At 44.2% G+C, this 23,044-nt stretch overlaps 1 protein-coding gene across 1 annotated transcript in view; it reads right to left on the reverse strand.

Moving 5' to 3' along the window:
• Positions 1–12,874: 12,874 nt before the first annotated feature.
• The window catches only part of LOC116983197 (protein SSUH2 homolog), a 41,259-nt gene continuing 31,089 nt past the window's right edge, over positions 12,875–23,044 (reverse strand). Inside the window, exons 9-12 of the mRNA XM_033036840.1 lie at positions 20,542–20,634; positions 18,725–18,830; positions 16,502–16,609; positions 12,875–13,949 (exon numbers count right to left, since the gene is read on the reverse strand). Of these exons, the coding sequence (XP_032892731.1) occupies positions 13,809–13,949; positions 16,502–16,609; positions 18,725–18,830; positions 20,542–20,634 (448 nt within the window). The 3' untranslated portion in view covers positions 12,875–13,808. The remainder of the gene's footprint in view (positions 13,950–16,501; positions 16,610–18,724; positions 18,831–20,541; positions 20,635–23,044) is intronic.

Consider the following 23,044-nt stretch of genomic DNA (forward strand, 5'->3'; position numbering starts at 1 on the left):
ATATTCCCTTTTAGCCGTGTCCATATAACCATATAACAATTACAGCACGGAAACAGGCCATCTCGGCCCTTCTAGTCCGTGCCGAACACGTACTCTCCCTTAGTCCCATCTACCTGCACTCAGACCATAACCCTCCATTCCTTTCCCGTCCATATAACTATCCAATTTATTTTTAAATGATAAAATCAAACCTGCCTCCACCACCTTCACTGGAAGCTCATTCCACACAGCTACCACTCTCTGAGTAAAGAAGTTCCCCCTCATGTTACCCCTAAACTTCTGTCCCTTAATTCTCAAGTCATGTCCTCTTGTTTGAATCTTCCCTACTCTCAGTGGGAAAAGCTTATCCACGTCAACTCTGTCTATCCCTCTCATCATTTTAAAGACCTCTATCAAGTCCCCCCTTAACCTTCTGCGCTCCAAAGAATAAAGACCTAAAGTCTTTCCTTTGAAGTCTCTTGACTGCTCCCTATCCCACAACAACTTCCCCTCACCTTTCATCTTTGTAGAACTACAAGGGTTTCCATCTTATCAGCTGAGCCCTGCAGGGCAACTACATCATCAAGAACATGGACAGCAGGAAGGCATCATTGCCTTAACCATCTTGAAGTGATCTTTCATGCCCTGGCACAGTGTGATTGGAATGGGTAGTCCAGAGATGTGTGACTAACCTGCGGGGGAACCTAGCAGTGTGGTCTGCTCCCACTACAGAGATCCAGGGGAGTGAGCATATCCTTACCTGGAAAATTAGTTCACATGATAATTCTGCTCCAGAGAACGCGGGTGAGGGCATCCCACATATGATGGCTCATGCTTGGTGCATTCACCAACCTGTCAGAAAGCCTGTGAGGATAGTCAAGGAGAATGCAGGAAACCTCCTCCAGCCTTCCGAATGAGTGCTTTCAATGGAGCCCAGCGCCCCATTCTGGCAAGTCAGGAAGTGACTTCATGCCAATAAACAATAACACACCTAAAGCACATTCATTGATGGACAGCTTCAGCTTCACAGGTGAAAGCCACCCAAGATCTGCCCACTGCTATCTATACAAGCTTATTATTCTTCCGGCAAACTGCTGTTTACCAATGGAGCAAAGCTTTTTGCTGACGACAGCACAGAGTGATCTACACGCCTGCAAGTTCCCAGGGCACCCAATGTTGTCAACCAGAGAGGAGGAATCTGCTGTGGCTCCCAGGGTAGAAGCATTCCATCTCTGGCACACCTTCTGCAAGCTACAATGGCTGAGATGACTCAGAAGGTCCACTGATGCTGTTGAATTTGGTTTTCCAAGGGCATCCTTTACACATTGGCTTATTCACATATACTAGGATATTTACAACTGATGAATTTACACTCAGCAGCTTGGTTTCACACGGATTTATTTACATCGATTGAGATGCTCAGTAGTTTATTTACATTGAGACACAAGAGACTGCAGATGCTAGAATCCTGCGTAAAACACAGCATGTTGGAGTAACTCAGCAAGTTAGTCAGCATCTGTGGAGAGAATAAACAGGCGACGTTTCCTGTTGAGATCCTTCGTTATTTACCAATGCTGCTTTATTTATACACTCTTATTTACATACGGAATTATTTGCATATGAACTTGCTTATTTAAACACGGAATTATTTATATGTTGTGGTTTACTTGCACATATATTTATACACTAATTTACTGGCATGCTGAAATATTTACACATGGCTTTATTCATGTGTTTTGAGTTAATTCATGTACTCATTTATTTACAACATGCTAGCCTACATTTTCTGACGAGCTGTATTCCCATCTGCAGCCTAAATTTGCACCATGGATGAGGGCCATGGACAGAGAATGCTTCTCAGAGGAAGTTCTCCCACAGGGACATGAGAAATTATGTGAAGGTTAAGGAGCAGACATTCCAAGACATAGCACAATTTGTTTGCTTGCTAATAAAGAACACTGAATGCAGGGCACTAGACTGGAACAAATGCAAGTGAATCGCTGCTGCACCTGGAAATACAGCTTGGATCCCTGGATGCTGGAAAGGAAAGAGGTGAAAGGACAAGTGTTGCATCACCTTCAGTTGTAAGGGAAAGTGCCATAAGAAGGGGGTGGTTGGTGGACCAGGGAGTCGTGAAGGAAATGGTCTCTTTGAAATGTTGAAAGGGGAAGAGAGGGGAAGATATGAATGACGATGAAATCTCTGAAGGTGGGAGAAATTGTGGGTAATATTCCATTGAATGTAGAGGTTGGTGGGGTGGAAGGGGAGGACCAGGACCATCTTTGTTTTGTCCTGGAGGATAGGGTCGTGAGAACAGAGACACAAGAAATGGATAAGATGTGTTCAAGGGCTTTATTAATAATAGAAGAGGGGATGTCACAGTTCAAGAAGATGGAAAACATCTCAGAGGCAACTGTACTGAATGTCTTGTCATTGGAGTATAATGAAGTAGGAGGAACTAGGGAAATATAAGAGTTCAAGAGGGAGGTTGGGTCTAAGAGTACTCAAGATAGCTGTCATAGTTGTTAGGCATGTAATGAATATCAGTAACTAACCTCCTCCTGAGATGGAGATAGAGAGATTCAGGAAATGAAGGGAAAAGGCAAAGTTTGACCGTGTGGTGAGGGCAAATTGTTGAGTTATGCATGAGTACAGGAAGTAGCACAAATGCAGTCTTCAATGTACCAGAAAAAGAGTTGAGGGAGTGATCCAGAAAGGCTGTTCCATATATCTCACAAAAGTCAAGCCCGCAGATGTACTTCTGATCTAGAGAAAATGAATGGAGTTGACGGAGGCGGCATTCATGTGATGTGAGAGCAAGTTCTGCCAAGTGAATGAGCGTGTTGGCAGAGGGAAGCTGGTTGGGTATCTGCTCAAGGAAGAAGTCAAGGACTCTCGGTTCATCCTGATGTGGGATGGAAGGATTGTACATCCACGGTAAAGATGAGCCTATTGGGACCAGGGAACTGGAAACAATCAAAATGGGGGAAGGCACCAGAATGGGAAGGAACTGGACCATAGGAGAAAGATATTCCAGGTAGTAAGAAATGGGTCCAAAAGGGCAAGAGCAGAAACAATGGGTCTGCCAAGGCAGTTCTGTTTGTGGGTTTTGGAACTGAGGTAGTAGCTGCTGTGTAGAGCTGGGACACTATAAAACTGGAAGCTTTGTATGGGAAATCTCCTGAGTAAATGAGGTCCATGTCTGTCTGGGAGACCATGGTCTGATGTTTGATGGTGTGATCGTGTTCCACAGGGAAATATGAGGAGGTGGCTGAGAGCTGAGGTCTGGCCACTGAGATAGAGAGCAGTTCACCAGACTGCAACAGCAGGGTGGATGATAATATATGGATTAGTTCTTTGTGTACAGAGTGATGCGAGTTCAGAACAGAGTATGTTAGAGAGAAGTGGAAAAGGTTAGCCAGTCAATGTCACGTCAGCAGTTTATAAAGATTAAATCTAGAGAATGCAAATGGCTGTTGGAAGGCCCATAGGTGGATCAGGAGTACTACAGGTGGTCAAAAGGATCCATAGCTTGGGAAGAAAGTCTCCTGGCTAAAGAAATGGGCAGAGGCAGAGGCAGCTGAAAAAAATGGTGTCATGTTGAGCTTGGAATTCATTGAGATGGGGTGGAGAGGGATGAAGCTGTGACATCTGAGGACCGATCACAGGATCAGAGAGGGGAAGATCGGAAGGGATAGTGAAGACACGGCCGGGTAGAGGGTGGAGGTGGAGAAGATGGTGTCTGATGAAAGTGAATGGGCAAAAGGTCAGAGGAATATTGGAATGCAAGTCTTTGAAGTTTATATCTTTAACATTTGAAAGGGAGTAGAGTCATCTATTGCAGCACTAATGCGAAGAATAAAGTGGAACTCTGGCCCACAATAGCTTGGGTGATATTGTTGCAGAAAGAGATCAAGAGCATGCACATGAGTATGGATCAGGTTGTGTAGAGAACAGTGCCTCAACAAGTATGGACATGGTTTGGACATACCTGTGATCCTGGGTGAATCCGAATTATGAAGTGATACAGTTAAGGGGCTGGGATATTAAAGCTTTGTTCTGGTTTGAAATTTGTGTGCTACTGCAGCATAATAAAAGACCACATATCCCAATGCCCAGTCTTTGACAAATCTTTACTTTTTCTCACAGAGAGTGGTGAGTCTGTGGAATTCTCTGCTTCAGAGGGCGGTGGAGGCAGGTTCTCTGGATGCTTTCAAGAGAGAGCTAGATAGGGCTCTTAAAAATAGCGGAGTCAGGGGATATGGGGAGAAGGCAGGAACGTGGTACTGATTGGGGATGATCAACCATGATCACATTGAATGGCGGTGCTGGCTCGAAGGGCCGAATGGCCTACTCCTGCACCTATTGTCTATTGTCTATTTATTTTTTCTCTCTAAGGCTGTTTTCACGCTGATTTTTCCCCGCTACATTTGCCAATCTCCAGAATCATTCCCATTCAGTGCACAGAATGTAATGGAGCAGAATTCTGATCTAAAAATCCCGTCACCTTTACATGACACAATCTATAAAATAATCCCTATCCTCATGTATCCTTATCCTCAACACAATTTGAGGACGGGAAATAATATGTCATTAGGTTAATAACTTTCATTCATATATATAATTCAATAATATAACTCATTACATGGTCATTGCATGTTGACACTAAAGGTAGGGAATTCAGCAGATACTGCAAGTGCGTCTGTTTACGTTGGCCTCAGCAACACTGGGACCAACTCCTTGAGGTTCCAGTCTTTGAATTTTCATAGTGTTTAATAATATGGTGCTTACACAATGCTTTCTATCAGTGCATCCTGCTGAATCTAATTAATGTACAGTTTATATTTACACAACATGTCACCATGTTAAGTAACATTTCCCTTAATTACGTGAGCAAAATAACACCAATCTCCGTGTATTGTTCCCTCCCCTGCATCATTCTTATTTTGTCTTGTTGCATTGCATATCCATCTGTTCTTTTACACTTAGTATTCTGCACCCCTGGCACCCAGCCTGGTCTTTTTCTTTCTAATTTCCCACAAAGCCTTACAGGGTTCAGTCTGTGCTTGTCAGTTTTCATTAAATATGAAATAAGCTGCAACATAGGAGTATGTGCACTGTTTGTGCTATATCAGCTATTCTTCCCAGAACTTGGTATTTTAATATTCCCTCATATGAAACAAGTTTATCTGTGCATAGGGTGCTCACATTGGAATTGGAAGTAGAATCTGTTGAAAAATCAAATGCTCAGGTATTGAACTACTGGTTCAATGAGGAGTCAAAGGCCTATTTCTGGGCCTATTGAACTACTGAAACAGAGGAGTTTCAGTAGTTCAATAGGCCCAGAAATAGGCCTTTTGACCTGCCATATCCATGCCAATCTTTTTTCCCCCGTCTCCACTAATCCCATTGGCTTGCATTATGCTACTATGCCTTGTCTATTTTTCTGTCTGTCTAAATGCTTCAGAAAGTGGTAATTATATTGGATTCCACCACCTCCTCTAACAACGCTTTCCACATATTTACCACATTCTGTGTAAAAAACATACTTTAAAATTCTCTCTTCCAACCGTAAACCTGAGTCCTCTTTAATTTGATACTCCCACCATGTGGGAACCCCGCCATGCTTGGATGTTAAGTTGTGAAGATCAGAGTTAGAGTGAGGTGTTGGAAAAATTAGCTTAGTGAGGAGAGGACAGAATAGCAAGAAAGAGGTTTCAGCTCCCATTTCTGTGATCAATCATTATACCAGTTTCCATAAGTTGCAGTCACGTGGCGATTTGGATGTTGTACACATGAGCAGGCAGTCAAGCCAGTAAGACCTGCCTAATACAGCTTGATATTCTCTGCCACAGAAGACAGTGGAGGCTAATTCACTGGATGTTTTCAAGAGAGAGATTCAGCTCTTCGGGCTAACGGAATCAAGGGATATGGGGGGAAAACAGGAACGGGGTACTGATGTTGGATGATCAGCCATGATTATATTGAATGGCGGTGCTGGCTCGGAGGGCCGCATTGCCTCATGAAAACAACTTATATCATCAATGCTACTGTTGAGCGGGAGGTACAGAAGCCTAAAATCCCTCTCTCTCTCCAGATTCATGAACAGCTACTTTCCTATAACTCAAAATTTTTAACTGATCTGCACAACCCATCCAACCAAATAATCAACCACCCGAACCACCAATGACATGACCCAACCCTACCCACATTCTGATGACATGACCTAATCCACTGAACACCAGTCCTCCCAATGATGACCTAACCCAATCCCACCCATCAGACATCAGACAAACAAGTCAATGCCATGGTAAAAGCTAGCTTATTTCAGCTTCGGACGATAGCTAAAATAAAACAATTCGTCCAGTTTGATGACCTCGAAAAGATCATCCATACATTTATCTCCTCCCGCCTAGATTACTGCAACTCTCTTTACACTGGCATCAGCCAATCTTCCCTGTCCCACCTGCAACTGGTCCAAAACGCCGCAGCGAGTCTCCTGACGGGCACCCGAAAAAGGGACCACATCACCCCGATCCTGGCCTCTCTCCACTGGTTCCCTGTGCGGTTCCGAATAAATTTCAAGACCCTCCTCTTTGTCTACAAAGCCCTCAATGGGCTTGCACCCACCTACATTAAAAGTCTTCTCACCCACTACACCCCCTCCAGGTCCCTCAGATCATCCGACTTGGGGTTGCTGAATGTCCCGCGGTCTAGGCATAAGCTCAGGGGCAACCGCGCCTTTGCGGTTGCAGCTCCTAGACTGTGGAACAGCATCCCCCTCCCCATCAGAACTGCCCCCTCCATTGACTCCTTTAAGTCTAGACTAAAAACTTATCTGTACTCCCAAGTATTTCCTGACGTCCTCTGAGCGGGGGCTATTTGTATATATGTATGTAGTTTGCTTGTGTATACTATTCTTAGAACAAATGTAAAGCACTTTGGTCAACGAGAGTTGTTTTTTAAATGTGCTATATAAATAAATGTGACTTGACTTGAATAAACCCCATCAATCACCCACCCAACCCACCCGTGCCCACCCACTAATCACACAAGCAAACACACTGATCATCTAACTTAACCCACGAATCACTCAACCCAAATCTACTATCTCCTCATCACCTAACCCAACCTCCTTGATCACTGAACCAACCCATCATTCAGCTGAGTCAAACCCATTTATCAACTGACCCAACCCAATCATAGCCAACCCATGGATCACCCAAACAAGCCCATTGGCGATTTCATCAACTGATTGGTGAGTTGGATCTGGAAATAATAGTTGAATGATAAGTATTGATCAGAACACTAGGGAGAACTGAAGGACTACATCTCAACACCATCCTACTGCGGGAAGCTAAAGATGGGCTGTTGATTCTGCCCTGCCTGGACATCTGAAAGAAATGAATGAATTAAAAAAACCCTGACTCTTCTTTCACAGTGAGCATAAAAAGGAATGGAGGGTTATGGTCTGAGCGCAGGTATATGGGACTAGGGGAGATTATGTGTTCGGCACGGACTAGAAGGGTCGAGATGGCCTGTTTCCGTGCTGTAATTGTTATATGGTTATATGGTTATATGGTTATAGATGTAGCTTTGGGATCTTTAGATCCACCTGACAGGGTGTTTGGGGTTACAGTTCAATATCACAGGCTGAATACATGAACTGCAATAAGAGTGTCTAACTAGATTTGGCACATAGATCTCGAATATGATATTAAGATATTAAGAACCAGCATAATTTTGGACATTTGGGTTTGGATGGGTAAGAGATTGGACACCCACGTGTGAACTGAGTATTTAAGTTATAAAGGACACCTCCAGTTTAAATTCCATTTGGAATATTTTGGAGGACCAAGAAACCAAGAACCAAGACACCACTGAGGCAATTTCACAGTGCCTAGAACCACCACCCACAGTGAGCATGCTCAAGTTCGGTGAAAACCTGTTTCTGCATGGTTTAACTCAGACCATTGCATGCTGCTTCTGTGTGACCAGGCGTCTCTGAGCTTCAGTGTGTCAGGTGCACAGAGGATCTGAAAGGGAAGTCACAGACTCCAGGGAACTTGCACTTGACATTGATGGTTCTTTGTATGATGCCAAATTGCTTAGCACATAAAAATGAAGTATGCAAACTGATTTTAGGTCTTGGTGCCACTGCAGGTAGCCATTGCAATGGAACATTTGAATGCTGTAGTGGAAGGGTGTTAGTGCATAAAGTGTTCATTATAGACTCTGGAGAGCTGCTGAGCTACAACAGCAGGAAGCATCTGCTGTCCAGACTCACTCTGTGGCTGGGCTTGTTGCCAGTATTGTGCATTGGATGACAATGTATTGAATAGGACCGAAATAAAACATGCATAGACTATAAATAAACAGGTCCTTATCAACAAAATGAATAGCATTAATTTATATCACATACATCCATTTACTTGGGCACCACCAAAGCACTTGTCGACCCGAGGTCTGTAAGTGGCACCAGAGTGCCAAGACTCCAGGCTCCAGACTTGGGTGGTGAAAACTGAGCCTTGCTATTAACAAAGAAAGGACAAACAATGGGACTTTACAGGGAAGAAAGTTCATTGAGAGGACTTAAAGTACTTGACTCTGCCTGCCCATTATGCACCTCTTGCATTGAAGATTGGAATTGAACGTCATTCATTAGGCGAGAAATAGTATTGGGTAGGCTAATGGGACTGAAGGATGATAAATCCCCTGGGCCTGATGGTCTGCATCTCAGGGCCCTCAGGGAGGTGGCTCTAGAAATAGTGGACGCATTGGTGATCATTTTCCAATGTTCAATAGATTCAGGATAAGTTCCTGTGGATTGGAGGATAGCTAATGTTATCCCACTTTTCAAGAAAGGAGCGAGAGTGAAAATGGGGAATTACAGACCAGTTAGCCTGACCGGTGGTGGGAAAGATGCTGGAGTCAATTATTAAAGAGGTAATAGTGGATAGCAGTAAAAGGATTAGTCCAAGTCAGCATGGATTTATGAAAGGGAAATCATGCTTGACTAATCTTCTGGAATTTTTTGAGGATGTGACAAGTAAAATGGATGAAGGGGAGCCAGTGGATGTAGTGTATCAAGACTTTCAGAAAGCCTTTGATAAGGTCCCGCATGGGAGACTGGTGACTAAAATTACAGCACATGGTATTGGGAGTAGGGTGTTGACATGGATAGAAAATTGGTTGGTAGACAGGAAGCAAAGAGTAGGAGTGAACGGGTCCTTTTCAGAATTGCAGGCAGAGTGGAATGCCGCAAGGCTCGGTGTTGGGGCCACAACTTGGGGCAGTTTACCATATATATTAATGATTTGGAAGAGGGAATTAGGAGCAACACTAACAAGTTAGCGGATGACACAAAGCCGGGTGGCAGTGTGAACTGTGAAGATGATGTTAGGAGGTTGCAGGGTGACCTGGACGGGTTGAGTGAGTGGGCATATGCGTGGCAAATGCAGTATAATATACTGTAGATAAATGTGAGGTTATCCACTTTGGCGGTAAAAACAAGGGGGCAGATTATTATCTCAATGGGGTTAGGTTAGGTAAGGGGAAGGTGCAGCGAGACCTGGGTGTCCTTGTACACCAGTCACTGAAAGTTGGCGTGCAGGTACAGCAGGCAGTGAAGAAAGCTAATGGAATGTTGGCCTTCATAACAAGAGGATTTCAGTATAGGAGTAAAGAGGTTCTTCTGCAGTTGTATAGGGCTCTGGTAAGACCACATCTGGAGTATTGTGTGCAGTTTTGGTTTCCTAATTTGAAGTAGGGCATCCTTGTGATTGAGGCAGTGCAGCGTAGGTTCACGAGATTGATCCCTGGGATGACGGGATTGTCATATGAGAAAAGATTGAAAAGACTAGGCTTGTATTCACTGGAGTTTAGAAGGATGAGGCGGAATCTTATAGAAACATATAAAATTATAAAAGGACTGGACAAGCTAGATGCGGAAAAAATGTTCCCAATGTTGGGTGAGTCCAGAACCAGGGGCCACAGTCTTAGAATAAAGGGGAGGCCATTTAAGACTGAGGTGAGAAAAACATTTTCACCCAGACCATGGTGAATTTGTGGAATTCCCTGCCACAGAGGGCAGTGGAGGCCAAATCACTGGATGGATTTAAGAGAGAGTTAGATAGAGCTCTAGGGGCTAGTGGAATCAAGGGATGTGGGGAGAAGGCAGGCACGGGTTATTGATTGGGGACGATCAGCCATGATCACAATGAATGGCGGTGCTGGTTCGAAGGGCCGAATGGCCTCCTCCTGCACCTATTTTCTATGTATCTAAGTATCTATGAATTAACATTTATAATGTTCAAATACTGTTTTATATAAAATTGATAAAAATGCATATTCCATTACAATAAATATTTACATGTATTATATTATCACCATGTATATTAAACAGATTGATTTTTTTCCTTCATTGCAGATAACACATTCATAATTGTATTCAATGGTTCGTGTGTAGAATATCTACATATTTTACTTATCCTACAGACTTGTATATACAATGTTTGTATTTTACATATATCAAAAAATGTTTTGAATAATATGTGAATCATTTTTTTCTTTCTCACTCCCTTCCCAAATGACCATGCTGGCTCAGGCTGAGATATGGGTTTGCAATTACCAGTAGTCCTTTGGTGGTGCCAGGTCACGTTCTCCATCAGTAAACCACTGGGTTCCTCAACATTTCCACACCAGGTTGCTGGTTGGCTTCATGATGCATAGATCTGTATTTATCCTTTCAGGTCATGAACATCGAAAGCTCACTGCTGATGCAGACTGAGTCACATGCAGGCCTCTACTACCGCAGATCATTAGATGCCCTTTTGATATCTCCATTATGGGGGTAGAGATCTGAATGTTGCATTGAGTCAGACACAGGGGTTACCATTCCCTTTGGAAGCTTTGTCAGGTGGATGAGTGCTGCTTTACGCAAGGCGAGGTGATGTTGGGCAGGAACGATAATGGTTGAGAAATGGTACGAGTCTGTTTACGATGTCCTTCTCATATGCGTAACTGTCCATCACTCTGCCAGATACGAGTACTGCAACTCCCGTTGGGAGATCCTAGGGCATCAGAGAAGAACCAGTAGCTGTGGCTACAGTCACAGGCACCAGGCCATTACCTCCCAAACTGTCTTTGATTTCAACACCTCTGGCAATCTGCCCTCCACAGCCCTGCACTGCCCATTTTTACCTCCCCCCCCCCAAAAAAACAAATAATGCACAAACAAACCTGCTCTGGGGAAACCCATTGTCTCTGCCTGTTCCACAGAACTCATATCCACATACCTTGATTCTACCTTATCCCCCTTGTCCAATCCATCTACATCCAAGACACCTGACACGCCCTTCAACTCTTTCAAAACTTAGTTTTTTGGCCGCAGTCACTCATCTTTACCATGGACGTCCAGTCCCTCGACACCTCCACCCCGCACCATGAAGGTTGCAACACCCTCTGTTTTTTTCTTGAACAGTGACCCACCCAATTTCCCTCTGCTAACACTCTCCTCCGCCTAGTGGAATGTGTCCTCACCCTCAACAACTTCTTCTTTGACTCCTCCCACTAGCTCCAAGTTAAGGGTGTAACCATGGGCACTCACAGCTATGCTTGCCTTTTTGTTGGTTACGTCAAACAGTCCAGGCATACACTGTCCCTATCCCCTAACTCTTTCTCCACTACATCAACGACTGCATCGGGGCTGCCTCCTGCACCCGTGCAGAACTCATAGACTTCATTACCTTCACCACTAACCTCCACCCTGCCTGTACTATCTCTAGCACCTCTCTCCCTTTCTTGATCTCTCTGTCTCCATCACAAGAGACAGACTATCGACTGCTGTCTACTATAAACCTACCGACTCACAGATGTCTTGACTACACTTGCTTCTTGCAAAGACACTATCCCCTACTCTCAATTCCTACGTGTCCGCCTCATCTCCTCCCAAGATGCTTTCTATACGAGGACATCCAAGATGTCCTCATACTTTAATGAATGTGGATTCCCCCTGACTGTCATAGATGAATCCCTCACCCTATTCTCTTCTGTGTCCCGGAGTCCTACTCTCGCTCTCTCTCTCTCCCCCCAGGTACAACAAGGAGAGAGTTCCCCAGGTCCTCACCTTTCACCCCACCAGCCTCCGTATCCAAAACATTGTCCTCCGACATTTCTATCGGCACCAACGTGACCCCACCACTAGTCACATCTTGCCACCTCCACACCTTTCCGCCTTCCACAGAGACCGCTACCTCCGCAACTCCTTGGTTCACTCAGCCCTTCCCACCCAAACCATCCCCTTCCCAGGTACGTTCACCTGCAACTGCAGGTTATGCAACATCTGTCCTGAAGCCTCTACCCACGACTCTATCCAGGGAACCTAACAGTCCTTTCAGAGTTTCACATACACCTCCTCTAACCTCGTCTACTGCATCCAGTGTTCCTGATGTGGGGTACTGTACAATGGCAAGATAAAGTGTAGACTCGGTCGGTGACTGTTTCGTTGAACACACGCAGTCCGTCAAGGCCTACTGGATCTTGCAGTTGCTGACCACTTTAACTTCCCTTCCCATTCCCACACTGACATTTATCCTGGGCCTTCTCCATTGCCAGTGAGGCCACACGCAAATTGGAGGAACAGCACCTATTATTTTGCTTGGCTAGCTTATAACCCAGCGGAGAATGTTGAATTCTCTAATCTTAGGTAACTTCTACATTCACCTCCCTCCCCATCCTCTCTCTCTTCTTCCTCCTCCCTCCATTCAAAGTCAGGTAACCAGTTCGCAACAATATATCCCTCTTGGGCTCATACTCTCCAGTCAGCAATTGGCCTATCAGGAAACCTCTTTGCCTGAGGTCATCTGTTGCTGGCCTGATATGGTCTTTTATTTTCTGCCTTGCTTCCAGTTTCTTCCATGTTTCCCTTTTTCCCAACTATAATCAGTCTGAAGAAGGGACCATACCCGAAAAGTTACCTATTCGTTTTCTCCAGAGATGCTGCCTGACCTGTTAAGTTACTCCAGGATTTTGTGTCTATCACTAATAGCTGAGTGTTGACTCTCCATCCAGTTTTCTACTGTAGAATTCTACTGGGCATAGTTGAGAACCTATCAGGAGACAGTTTGACCATGCTTGGCATCATCTTTACAAGGGCATTGAGGGGTGGGTAATAATTGGCAACCATGACACCAATGCTCAAAACTCAACACTTGTGTAAAATAAATTGCAACTAGTGCTAGAAGAACTATATCCTGATGTGAACACATTTCCGTGGGGTAGAGTGGTGGAAAATCGGTGAGGGATTGGGTTGTGAATGAATATGAAAAACCCTGATTAATTCATCCACTGTCTAAAACAGTGCATCAAGGCCAATAGGACATCTCAATGACCGCTGAAACTGTTGATTGATCCAGTAGCTTTGCTAATTTGTCCAGTTGCAGCAACAGAATTGGCAGTGATTTCATTTTTCCAATGGATTTTAAATGTGAACAGTGAAACTGAATGTTTTTGGGAGGCAGCAAATTCTAAATGTACATTTATATGAAGCTTCAGCCCACCTCTCAAAATGGTTTAGGTGCAACAAAGTATGGTGAAGGGCAGCAGTTGTGTTGTAGGCAAAAGCTGCAGTCAAATGACCAAGACCTTAAACAGCAATGAGATGTTTAAGGAATTTCGGGGTTGATGGAGGGGAAGGAACGCAATGTTGAAATACAGAATATCTCGTTCTTCTACGTAACATCATGAGACCTCTCCCGCCTATCCCCATTCTCCCAGAGGTTGAACAAACCACCATTGATCATCCATGGAAAGACACAGAAGGTAAGGAATCAAAGAATGTTACAGTGGCACTTGCCGGGGTAGTCTGGTGCATGGACATTGCTTTCTGTGCCATATACAAAGTAACTGTGCTCTTGTCCTTTCCATTGGACCTGCACTTTGGTCACCGGAATTAGTTCGATTGTCTGCCGCTGCAATGAAGGAGAGATGGATTCATTAAACCGCACTATGTGGGGGAGCGAAGAATCTACTTAACCCCAAGAAAATGCAATTGCCTAGAAATTAGATTGCGTTATTTTCGGGGTATATGGAACGAGCTGCCAGAGGAAGTGTTGTGGGTGGGGTACAATTGCAATGTTTAAAATACATTTTACAGGGTCATAAATATGAAAGGTTAGAAGGATGTGATCAAACTGTAACTACATAACAGGCAATGTTATGTACTCATCCCCAGAACACCTGCACTCATCCCTAGAACACCTGGATAAGAGAGATACCTATGCCAGACTTCTGTTCTTAGACTACAGGTCTGTCTTTAATATAATTATACCATCCAAGCTTATCACCAAACTCGCGGGACTTGGTATCAGCACTCATCTCTGCAACTGGATCCTCGACTTCCTGACCAACAGACCCCAATCAGTGAGGAAATGCATACCACCAGATTCAGGGACAGTTTCTTCCCAGTTGTTATCAGGCAACTGAATAATCCTACCACAGCCAGTGAGCAGTGCTGAACCTCTACCTCTTTGGTGACCCTCGGACTATCCTTGCACTAAACGTTATTCCCTTATCATGTATCTACAAACTGTAAATGGGTCGATTGTAATCATGTATTGTCTTTCTGCTGACTGGTTAGCACGCAACAAAAGCTTTTCACTGTACCTTGGTACACGTAACACTAAACTAAATGTGGTTGAGGTTGTCATTTTACACAAAATATTAGCACCAGTGAAGCAGGCATAGATTTTGTGACGGAATGAATAGATTGGAGGGATGGCACTGGCCATTTTGCAAAACTGCAAAGAAGACAATGCACTGACCACTAATCTATGAAACAAAGGAGGCAAAGAAGAAAAATAAAAGAATCATATCTGCAGATACTCCCTCCCATAGCTGGACTAACTGCAGCTTTCAGTATAAGGCTACAGACTCCACAGTCATTGTATGCATTAACCATTGCATCTACAATTGGTCTGGTTTCTTGCTAGCAGATAATTGGGTCCCAGATGATGAATCGATGTGGAGACAGGAGTGGGAAGAATGGCAGTGCAGCCTTTCTGTCTGTAGGCTTCCTGCCATGATCCAGGCTCTGTGTTGGATAACCGAGGGAACAGCACGATTTGGTAGAAAAAGATGCTGTGTGGGAGCAGGGGAGAGGGAGGGGGAGCAGTAGTGTTGGGGATGGTTATTGAGCTTGGAAAGATATTTTACTCAAGGATTCAGTTAATTTTACCTCCTCACAACATCAGGGTTTCTCTGTTAAAATGAAGAAGATCCATAAAGGAACTCCCAGAGTTATGAATGCCTGACTAATGGACATCCTGTACACATGATCAAGCATTTGGGAGACTGGCGTGATGGATGGGCATGGACTTGTCAGCTGTTGTGGGGCTGCAGGCATCATCTGCTGAATGGGAACGGGCATGTCTGAAAGCCTTTCCTCCCCACCTCCATCCTGTGCTACAACAATCTGGGACTGGATTGAGCCAAGCACAGCTGGGAGCACCACGCAGACTCACTCACTGAATCAGTGAGACCACTGGCAGCCACTCTTCCCGCACCTGCTCGCTCTCCCCTCACTGTTGTTTCTGTAATTGGATTTTAAGAGGAGAGGAACACCCCTGTTCCCTGTCTCCATCAATGGTGTGAATGTGCAGTTTACCAGGGAGTACAAATACCTTGGAGTGTGCCTGGACAATAAACTGGACTGGTCCAGGAACGCTGAGGCCCTGTACTAAAAGGGACAGAGCCAGTTGTACTTTTTGAGTAGGCTCCGCTCCTTCAATGTCTGCAGTAAGATGCTGCAGATGTTCTACCAATCGGTGCTCGCCAGTGCCATCTTAGCTGGCTCCATCCTGGTGGTGGAGTTGGATTCATGGGAAGTGGTCTTGGAGGGGAGGATGCTCCGCAAACTCCGGAGAATCTTCGACAATACAGCTCACCTCCTCGATGACACACTGGTCAACCTGAGGAGTACCTTCAGCAACTGACTGGTTCCACCAAGATGCAGGACAGAACACCACAGGAGATCCCTCTTCCCCGTGGCTATCAAACTGTACGACTCCTCCCCCTTCTTTCGTGGGGTAGACTGACTCCCCCCCCCCCTCCCTCCCCAATATTTGCACATCCCCAATTCTTTCCACTCGTCACTTTAATTTCATGTTTCAAGTATTTTGTGTTTTTATGACTGTTGGAAGATCAATTTCCCTCCTGGGTTAAAAGTTCTAGCGTATCGTATCTGATTCTCTCGTATAGGACTGCTTGTACATTATTTACAAGATCAACTCAGTTTCTGCAAACAGATTGATCACCCTTAAATACTTTACCCCTTATTAACACCTTATTAACACCTGAATTAAGAGGTTTTTGGCATTGAGGTTCCTTCTTAAGATGCTTTGAATTTTAAATACCAAACCTACCTTAATTCAGTCATTTTAAGCATTAAAAACCGACACCCGAGTATCAGATCACAGAATTTGTATTATCCTGGTGTGCCTGCAGTTTCCTTGGCCATTCTCACCTGTTGGAGAATACACATTGTTCTTCCAAACTTGTCCTGATGTTCTTGAACCCCTTGATGGGAGATGTGATCAATTAGAGTATCTGGAAAACCAATTATCGGATAGACCTAAGAAATCAAAACAAGTATAAAAAACGTTAATAAATTGGAAATATTCCATTATTTGAACCATCCCGTTAACAATGTAAAAATCCATAGCAGGATAAAGGTGTTGGGTAGTGAATGGTAGAAAATGGCTGCTTCATTGTAATATTATAATTCTTGAAAGGGCTGTCAGTAAGGAAGTAGGGCAGATATTTCCATGGTTAAGGAGTGCAAAACTCAGGGGTCACAGTTTAAGAGCAGTTAAGGATAGGCATAGACATTGCTGGACATTTAGCTCATCAGATGGGGACGTGATACTTATAGCACCAAAGGCACCCTATACTGTCCAAATGTTAAGCTTTTATGCCCACGAAGATTCAACTTGGTGCCCGATCATTGGAGAGGAGTGGGTAGCATGATGGTACCATGGATGATGCTGGTATCTCATAGCTCCCAACGTGGGGCGAGTCCAGAACCAGGGGCCACAGTCTTAGAATAGAGGGGAGGTCATTTAAGACTGAGGTGAGAAAAAACGTTTTCACCCAGAGAGTTGTGAATGTATGGAATTCCCTGCCACAGAGGGCAGTGGAGGCCAAGTCACTGGATGGATTTAAGAGAGAGTTAGCTAGAGCTCTAGGGGCTAGTGGAGTCAAGGGATATGGGGAGAAGGCAGGCACGGGTTATTGATAGGGGACGATCAGCCATAATCACAATGAATGGCGGTGCAGGCTCGAAGGGCCGAATGGCCTCCTCCTGCACCTGTTTTCTATGTTTCTTTTTCTTAAATGTATTTATTTATTTATTTAAAAAAAAATTTAATTAGAAGTACGGTAAGTTACAATAATACACAACACATATGTCTTAATACATTTTTTTGTACCGCCTCATTTTTTGAGCTTTAAGAAAAAGATAGAAGTAAAGGAAGTAAGGAAAGTGCGCAAGAGTCGTGAAGGTGCAAGAGAGTGTTGAGAAAAGAAAGCCCCTTAGAAAAGAAGTTAGAGAAGGAAGTAAAGAAAGAAAGTAGACCCTAGAAAAGAAGGAAAAAGAAAGGAGAAACAATCGCTCTATTATAACATTAAACTCCGCAGAAAGGGGACTACCAACCAAGTCTGATAGGGGACGATCAGCCATGATCACAATGAATGGCGGTGCAGGCTCGAAGGGCCGAATGGCCTCCTCCTGCACCTGTTTTCTATGTTTCTATGTTTCTCCCGGGACCCAGGTTCAATCCTGACCTCTGGTGCTGTCTATGAGGAATTTACACATACTCTTTAGAAATGCATGGGTTCCCAATGGGTGCTCCGGTTTCCTCCCACATCTCTATGATGTGCTGGTAGGCTAAATGTGACTGTAAATTACCTTTAGTGTGGATAAGTGGCAAAAAAGAAACAAAAGGGAGTTAAAGGACACGCATGGAGGAGAATATATTGCAGGATTATGGAAATGAGAAAGAGAATGGTACCAATGAGATTACATCCTTGGGAGTTGGCAGGGACCCAATGGGCTAAATGGCCTTTCATTGCATTATACGTGTAAAACATAACAGATGCCCATAAACTGTAGATGAATTAAAATAAATGTAGATTGCAACATGTTATTTCTTATAGAAACTTACAAAATTCTTAAGGGGTTGGACAGGCTAGATGCAGGAAGATTGTTCCCGATGTTGGGGAAGTCCAGAACAAGGGGTCACAGTTTAAGGATAAGGGGGAAATCTTTGAGGACCGAGATGAGGAAAACATTTTTCACACAGAGAGTGGTGAATCTCTGGAATTCTCTGCCACAGAAGGTGGTTGAGGCCAATTCATTGGCTATATTTAAGAGGGAATTAGATGTGGCCCTTGTGGCTAAAGGGATCAGGGGGTATGGAGAGAAGGCAGGTAAGGATACTGAGTTGGATGATCAGCCATGATCATATTGAATGACGGTGCAGGCTCGAAGGGCCGAATGGCCTACTCCTGCACCTATTTTCTATGTTTCTATGTTATGACCTCACTGCACCTAGTACAACTACCTGTCTTGGACATCTATTCAGGTACTTTGGAAAACTGTTGGCCATGAGCTGCTTGTTTTCCAAATGGTCTCCGATAAACCGCAATGTTTTGGCTAGCATATGGCCCAGAAGTGACCCTCTCTTACCTCGTAGTTTTCATCGGTGAAGACATTCTGTCCCGTTACATTACTAAAGAGTGTCACAGGAAGTCCAATTTGTTGGTCAGCTACCTGTTCAAAGATGTTATTGGTCCTGGCCAAGCACAAGAATAGAAGCATTGTTTATTGACATGTTGACATGGTGTGATGTTGGTATACCCACAACATTAAAGCAGGTACCGGGTTATTATCAGGGTGCACATGTTCGTTGCCATGTTGTGGATTGCAATAACATCAATAGGAACATTGAAGTTTTAAAAATCTGCAGATGACAAAAAAACAAAACCAAAACCAGAAAATGCTAGAAATATTCAGCAGGTCAGGCAGCTACTATGGAGAGAGGCAAAAACTGCGTGGATGTCCTTCCATCAAAAATGTATGTAAGAAAAAAGGTGCAAAAGGATGAAAAGAACAAAGGGAATTTCTGTGATTAGGTCTACATGTGCCACAGATGATTTTGGACTTGCTGAAAGAGGGCCGAGGTCAAATTATTTACATCTGATCTGTGTGGAGTGGTGTAAATACAAGGAGATGCATGAGAAAATACCTGAGAGTCCACATCACAGAGGATCTGACATGGACAACACACACTGCTGCACTGGTGAGAAAGGCAAGGCTGCGCCTTTACCACCTCAGGCAGCTGAGGAAATTCAGAGTTTCTCTGAGGATCCTTCAGTGCTTCTACTCTGGGGCTGTAGAAAGCATCTTGTCCGGACTCACCCCCCTGCAGGACCTATACACCAGGAGGTGAAGATCCAGAGCCAGTAAGATAATGAAGGACCCCTACCACCCCAGCTGCTACGGTCAGGCAAGCGCCTCCACTGTCACGTTGTGAAAACAGAGAGGATGAGACGGAGTTTCTTCCCCCAGGCCATTAGGACTGTAAACTCTAATTTCACCAGGGACTAATTTACTGTTGTGTTGTGTCTTTTTATTTTTCTAAAATGTAAATACTGGTTTCTGCTCTGTTCTGTTCTGTTGTTCTGTTGTTTTGCACAATCCTCAGGCATTGCCACTTTCATTTCACTGCATATATGTGTATGTGAAGTTGAGGACTTGACGAGAACAGAGGGGAAAGAACAATGCTGGGATTATGCGATTTAAAACAATGCATTTCTAAAAATCTGACATAAAAGAAAATGTTCCAGATACCCGACAGGTCAGACAGCATCTGTGGAGGGAGAAAGGCCGAGATACAATTGCATGTGGATGATTCCACACCAGACCTGTACAGGTAGTGGAGGTGTCAAATCAAAGGTTATCATGGAAAATAAAATTTGCTTGTTGGAGGTAATTTACTAGCTAGGAGAAATGACTTGGTTGACAACAGCCATAATTTTCCTGCATAATGAAATGAAATCAAACCCCCATGGATCTTTAGCGAATCTCACTGATGCTAAGTAACTGAGCAGGCAAGGTGCTGTGTTTGTGAAGCTTTATTGGAGGTTGGTGCACTGAAACCCATGTAATGCATTTAAGGATAAACACAAAGTGCTGAAGTAACTCAGCAGGTCAGGCAGCATCTCTGGAGAAAAAGGATGGGTGACATTTCGGATCGAGTCCTCAGACTGAAACGTCACTCATCTTTTTTCAAAAGTTATGGGGAGAAAACTGGAGAATGGGGTTGAGAGGGAAAGATAGATCAGCCATGATTGAATGGTGGTGTAGACTCGATGGGCAGAATGTCCCCATTCCGCTCCTATGACTTAAGTTGTACTATTTGCCTGGTTAAGTTAGAATTACCCTGTAATTATGCTTCCATAAAAGGGCAATATAACAACATGCTAAATAAACCCAACACTTACCATTTTATTGTCAGCTGAATGTAGAAGAGCAGCTGGCCACTAGTTTTGCAGACATGACAAGATCGAGTGCCTCGGCCGAGACAAGGGCCGCACCTGTGCAGAAGGAACTGGTGTTACCTGGTGAAAACTCTGCTCCTTCTGCAAACACCTTGCAAGCCACGGCAGTCTATTCAGTAACCTGTGCCACACCCAGAGATCCTGCCCCAATTGGCTACATATATACGCAGGGTGTCGATGTTGGTGAAAGGGTCATCAATAGCTTCATCCACATACAAATGTGATCAGAAATCTGATTTGCGACTGTCTTAGGTAAAGTCCCCTCCCGCCGGTGTCTTTAGCAGGGCCTGAACCCCGACATGCACAGAAAGCTCAACTGACCCAGTGCTCTTTGAAAAGACACTACCATCAGACCTACTGTCCCTATCAGTTCCTATTAAACTCCTAATTTGAGGAAAGCAGGAGCAGTGCCCATCTGACCCAAGCAAACGGGAGACAAAATGAAATTTGGTAACATCACAGGTGGGGTTGGCTGCACGAACAATCAGCGTGCTGTGGCAAACAGCCCCAGTCAATCCGGGTCGATATTAGCACCAACCTTTTCCGCCACCCACACCCCACCCCAACTCTGAAAAAAGAATTTGGAATCACTGGGTTGGGATTAATTTTATAGCCTGGTAAATCTCTGCAAGGGAGTTGGATAAAGACCATTTAGCCCTTTGAGTATGATCTGTCAATTAGTTAGATGATGGCTGATCTATACCTTAGTAGGACCACACCAGGACCCCTCTGGGCATCTCTCTCACCGTCGACCCTGCCTTCATTAACAGCACTGCCGCAGGTATGATTGGTGATGGTGGGGAGGACATGAGAAAAGGCCCCTTCCATTTCACCAGCCTGCTGCTTAATCCTAGCCCAAAGACACGCTTCAGCCAAAGTTTAAACTGCAAAAAGGAAATCTGGCATAAAAACAGCAAATTCTGGACTCACTCTGGGGATTCAATCTGTGTCTAGCTCTGATTCTAATGTTACATCCTCTTATTCTCAACCCTCTGCCAGTGAAAATTGTTCCTCTGAATAAAATAATCAAATTATTAAGTAAAAAAACCCACGTTTCGGGTCGGGACCCTTCCTTGTTTTACGTTATTAAGTATGTGTTAGATTAGACAATCAGACTATGCCCAGATCAGAGAATTCCAAGCATAGAGGCAGTACCAACCCCCAGCTCCTCAGAGCAGTGGGATCGGACAGGCTGTTCCAGTAGCATCACCCGACCCTACTGTAATGAAAAATATGCAGGATTCAAGGATTCGGATCAATGAATGGAGGAAGCACATGGTGAAGAGCACAAATAACTATTTATTCAAGTAAAAAAAACAGAAAAACTATCAACTATCCATAAAGGAACAATACAAAGTTACCACCAGGGGCGCCGCACGATTGGCAGCCCCGCCAACAGTCTGTGTGTTTTTTTGTCTTTTATTTATTTTTAGTCTGATCGCCCCATCAACGGAGGGCTCGAGGCCCCCGATCACGGAAGAGCAAAGGGAAGAGATTTGAACTTTTTTTCGCCTTCCATCACAGTGAGGAATGCGGAGGAGGCACTGTGGTGGATGTTTATGTTAAAATGTATTTTGTGTGTTGCTTTTTATTTGCATGAGTGACTTGGCAAATGAAATTCCTCGTATGTTGCAAAACATACTTGGCTAATAAAGTATTATTGTGATTGTGATTGTAACTCTTACGCCCCTCTGCATATTCGAGTCTCCTGTCTGCACTGGCTGGCAACGGCACACACCATGGTCCAAGCTCTTCCTCTCTCTCTTGTTCCTTGTTGAGGCTCTTTTCTCTCCACGAGGATGAAGCTCACTCTCATGGTAGAAGCATGTATTTATATAATAATTTTATCATTTAAGAACAACAGGTGACTATGTGTCATTGACATCAGTCTGAAGAAGGGTCTCGACCTGAAATGTTACCCATTCCTTGTACCCAGAGATGCTGCCTGTCCCGCTGAGTTACTCCAGTATTTTGTGTTTATCTTTGATTATGTGTCAAGCTAGCTATCCTCCTTGGTATCATAATGGTGTGAGCTATGTGTCCTGTCAGACACCAAGCTAATCTCGAATGTGTCTGGGAAAGCAAAGTTTATCTCAGTGACCTCGCAGGTGTCCTCGTGACCTACTGGTCTCTTTGAGTTAGCCAAAGCATTCTTCAAAAACATCTACGCAGGGTTCGAAATATGGTGCTGCTAATTTAGCTGGCAATTTCATTTCAGCTCAGTCTGCTTAACCCTTACATTACACCTACCCCCCTGAGAGGTTTCACTGGATCATGGGCTAGAGGTTTTGCTTCCAGGACAAAGCAACTAAAGTCAAATGTTTCATGTCTTAGCATCAAACGACCACCCCCACCACTCCAACACCAATAATGCGCTGGCATTAGTTCATATACTTAGTCTAGCAGTCTAACCTGTCACACGTGGGAACACATAGACCTGCTCCTG

The sequence above is a fragment of the Amblyraja radiata genome, chromosome 18 (assembly GCF_010909765.2).
Source record: "Amblyraja radiata isolate CabotCenter1 chromosome 18, sAmbRad1.1.pri, whole genome shotgun sequence".
In the NCBI taxonomy this organism is placed as follows: domain Eukaryota; kingdom Metazoa; phylum Chordata; class Chondrichthyes; order Rajiformes; family Rajidae; genus Amblyraja; species Amblyraja radiata.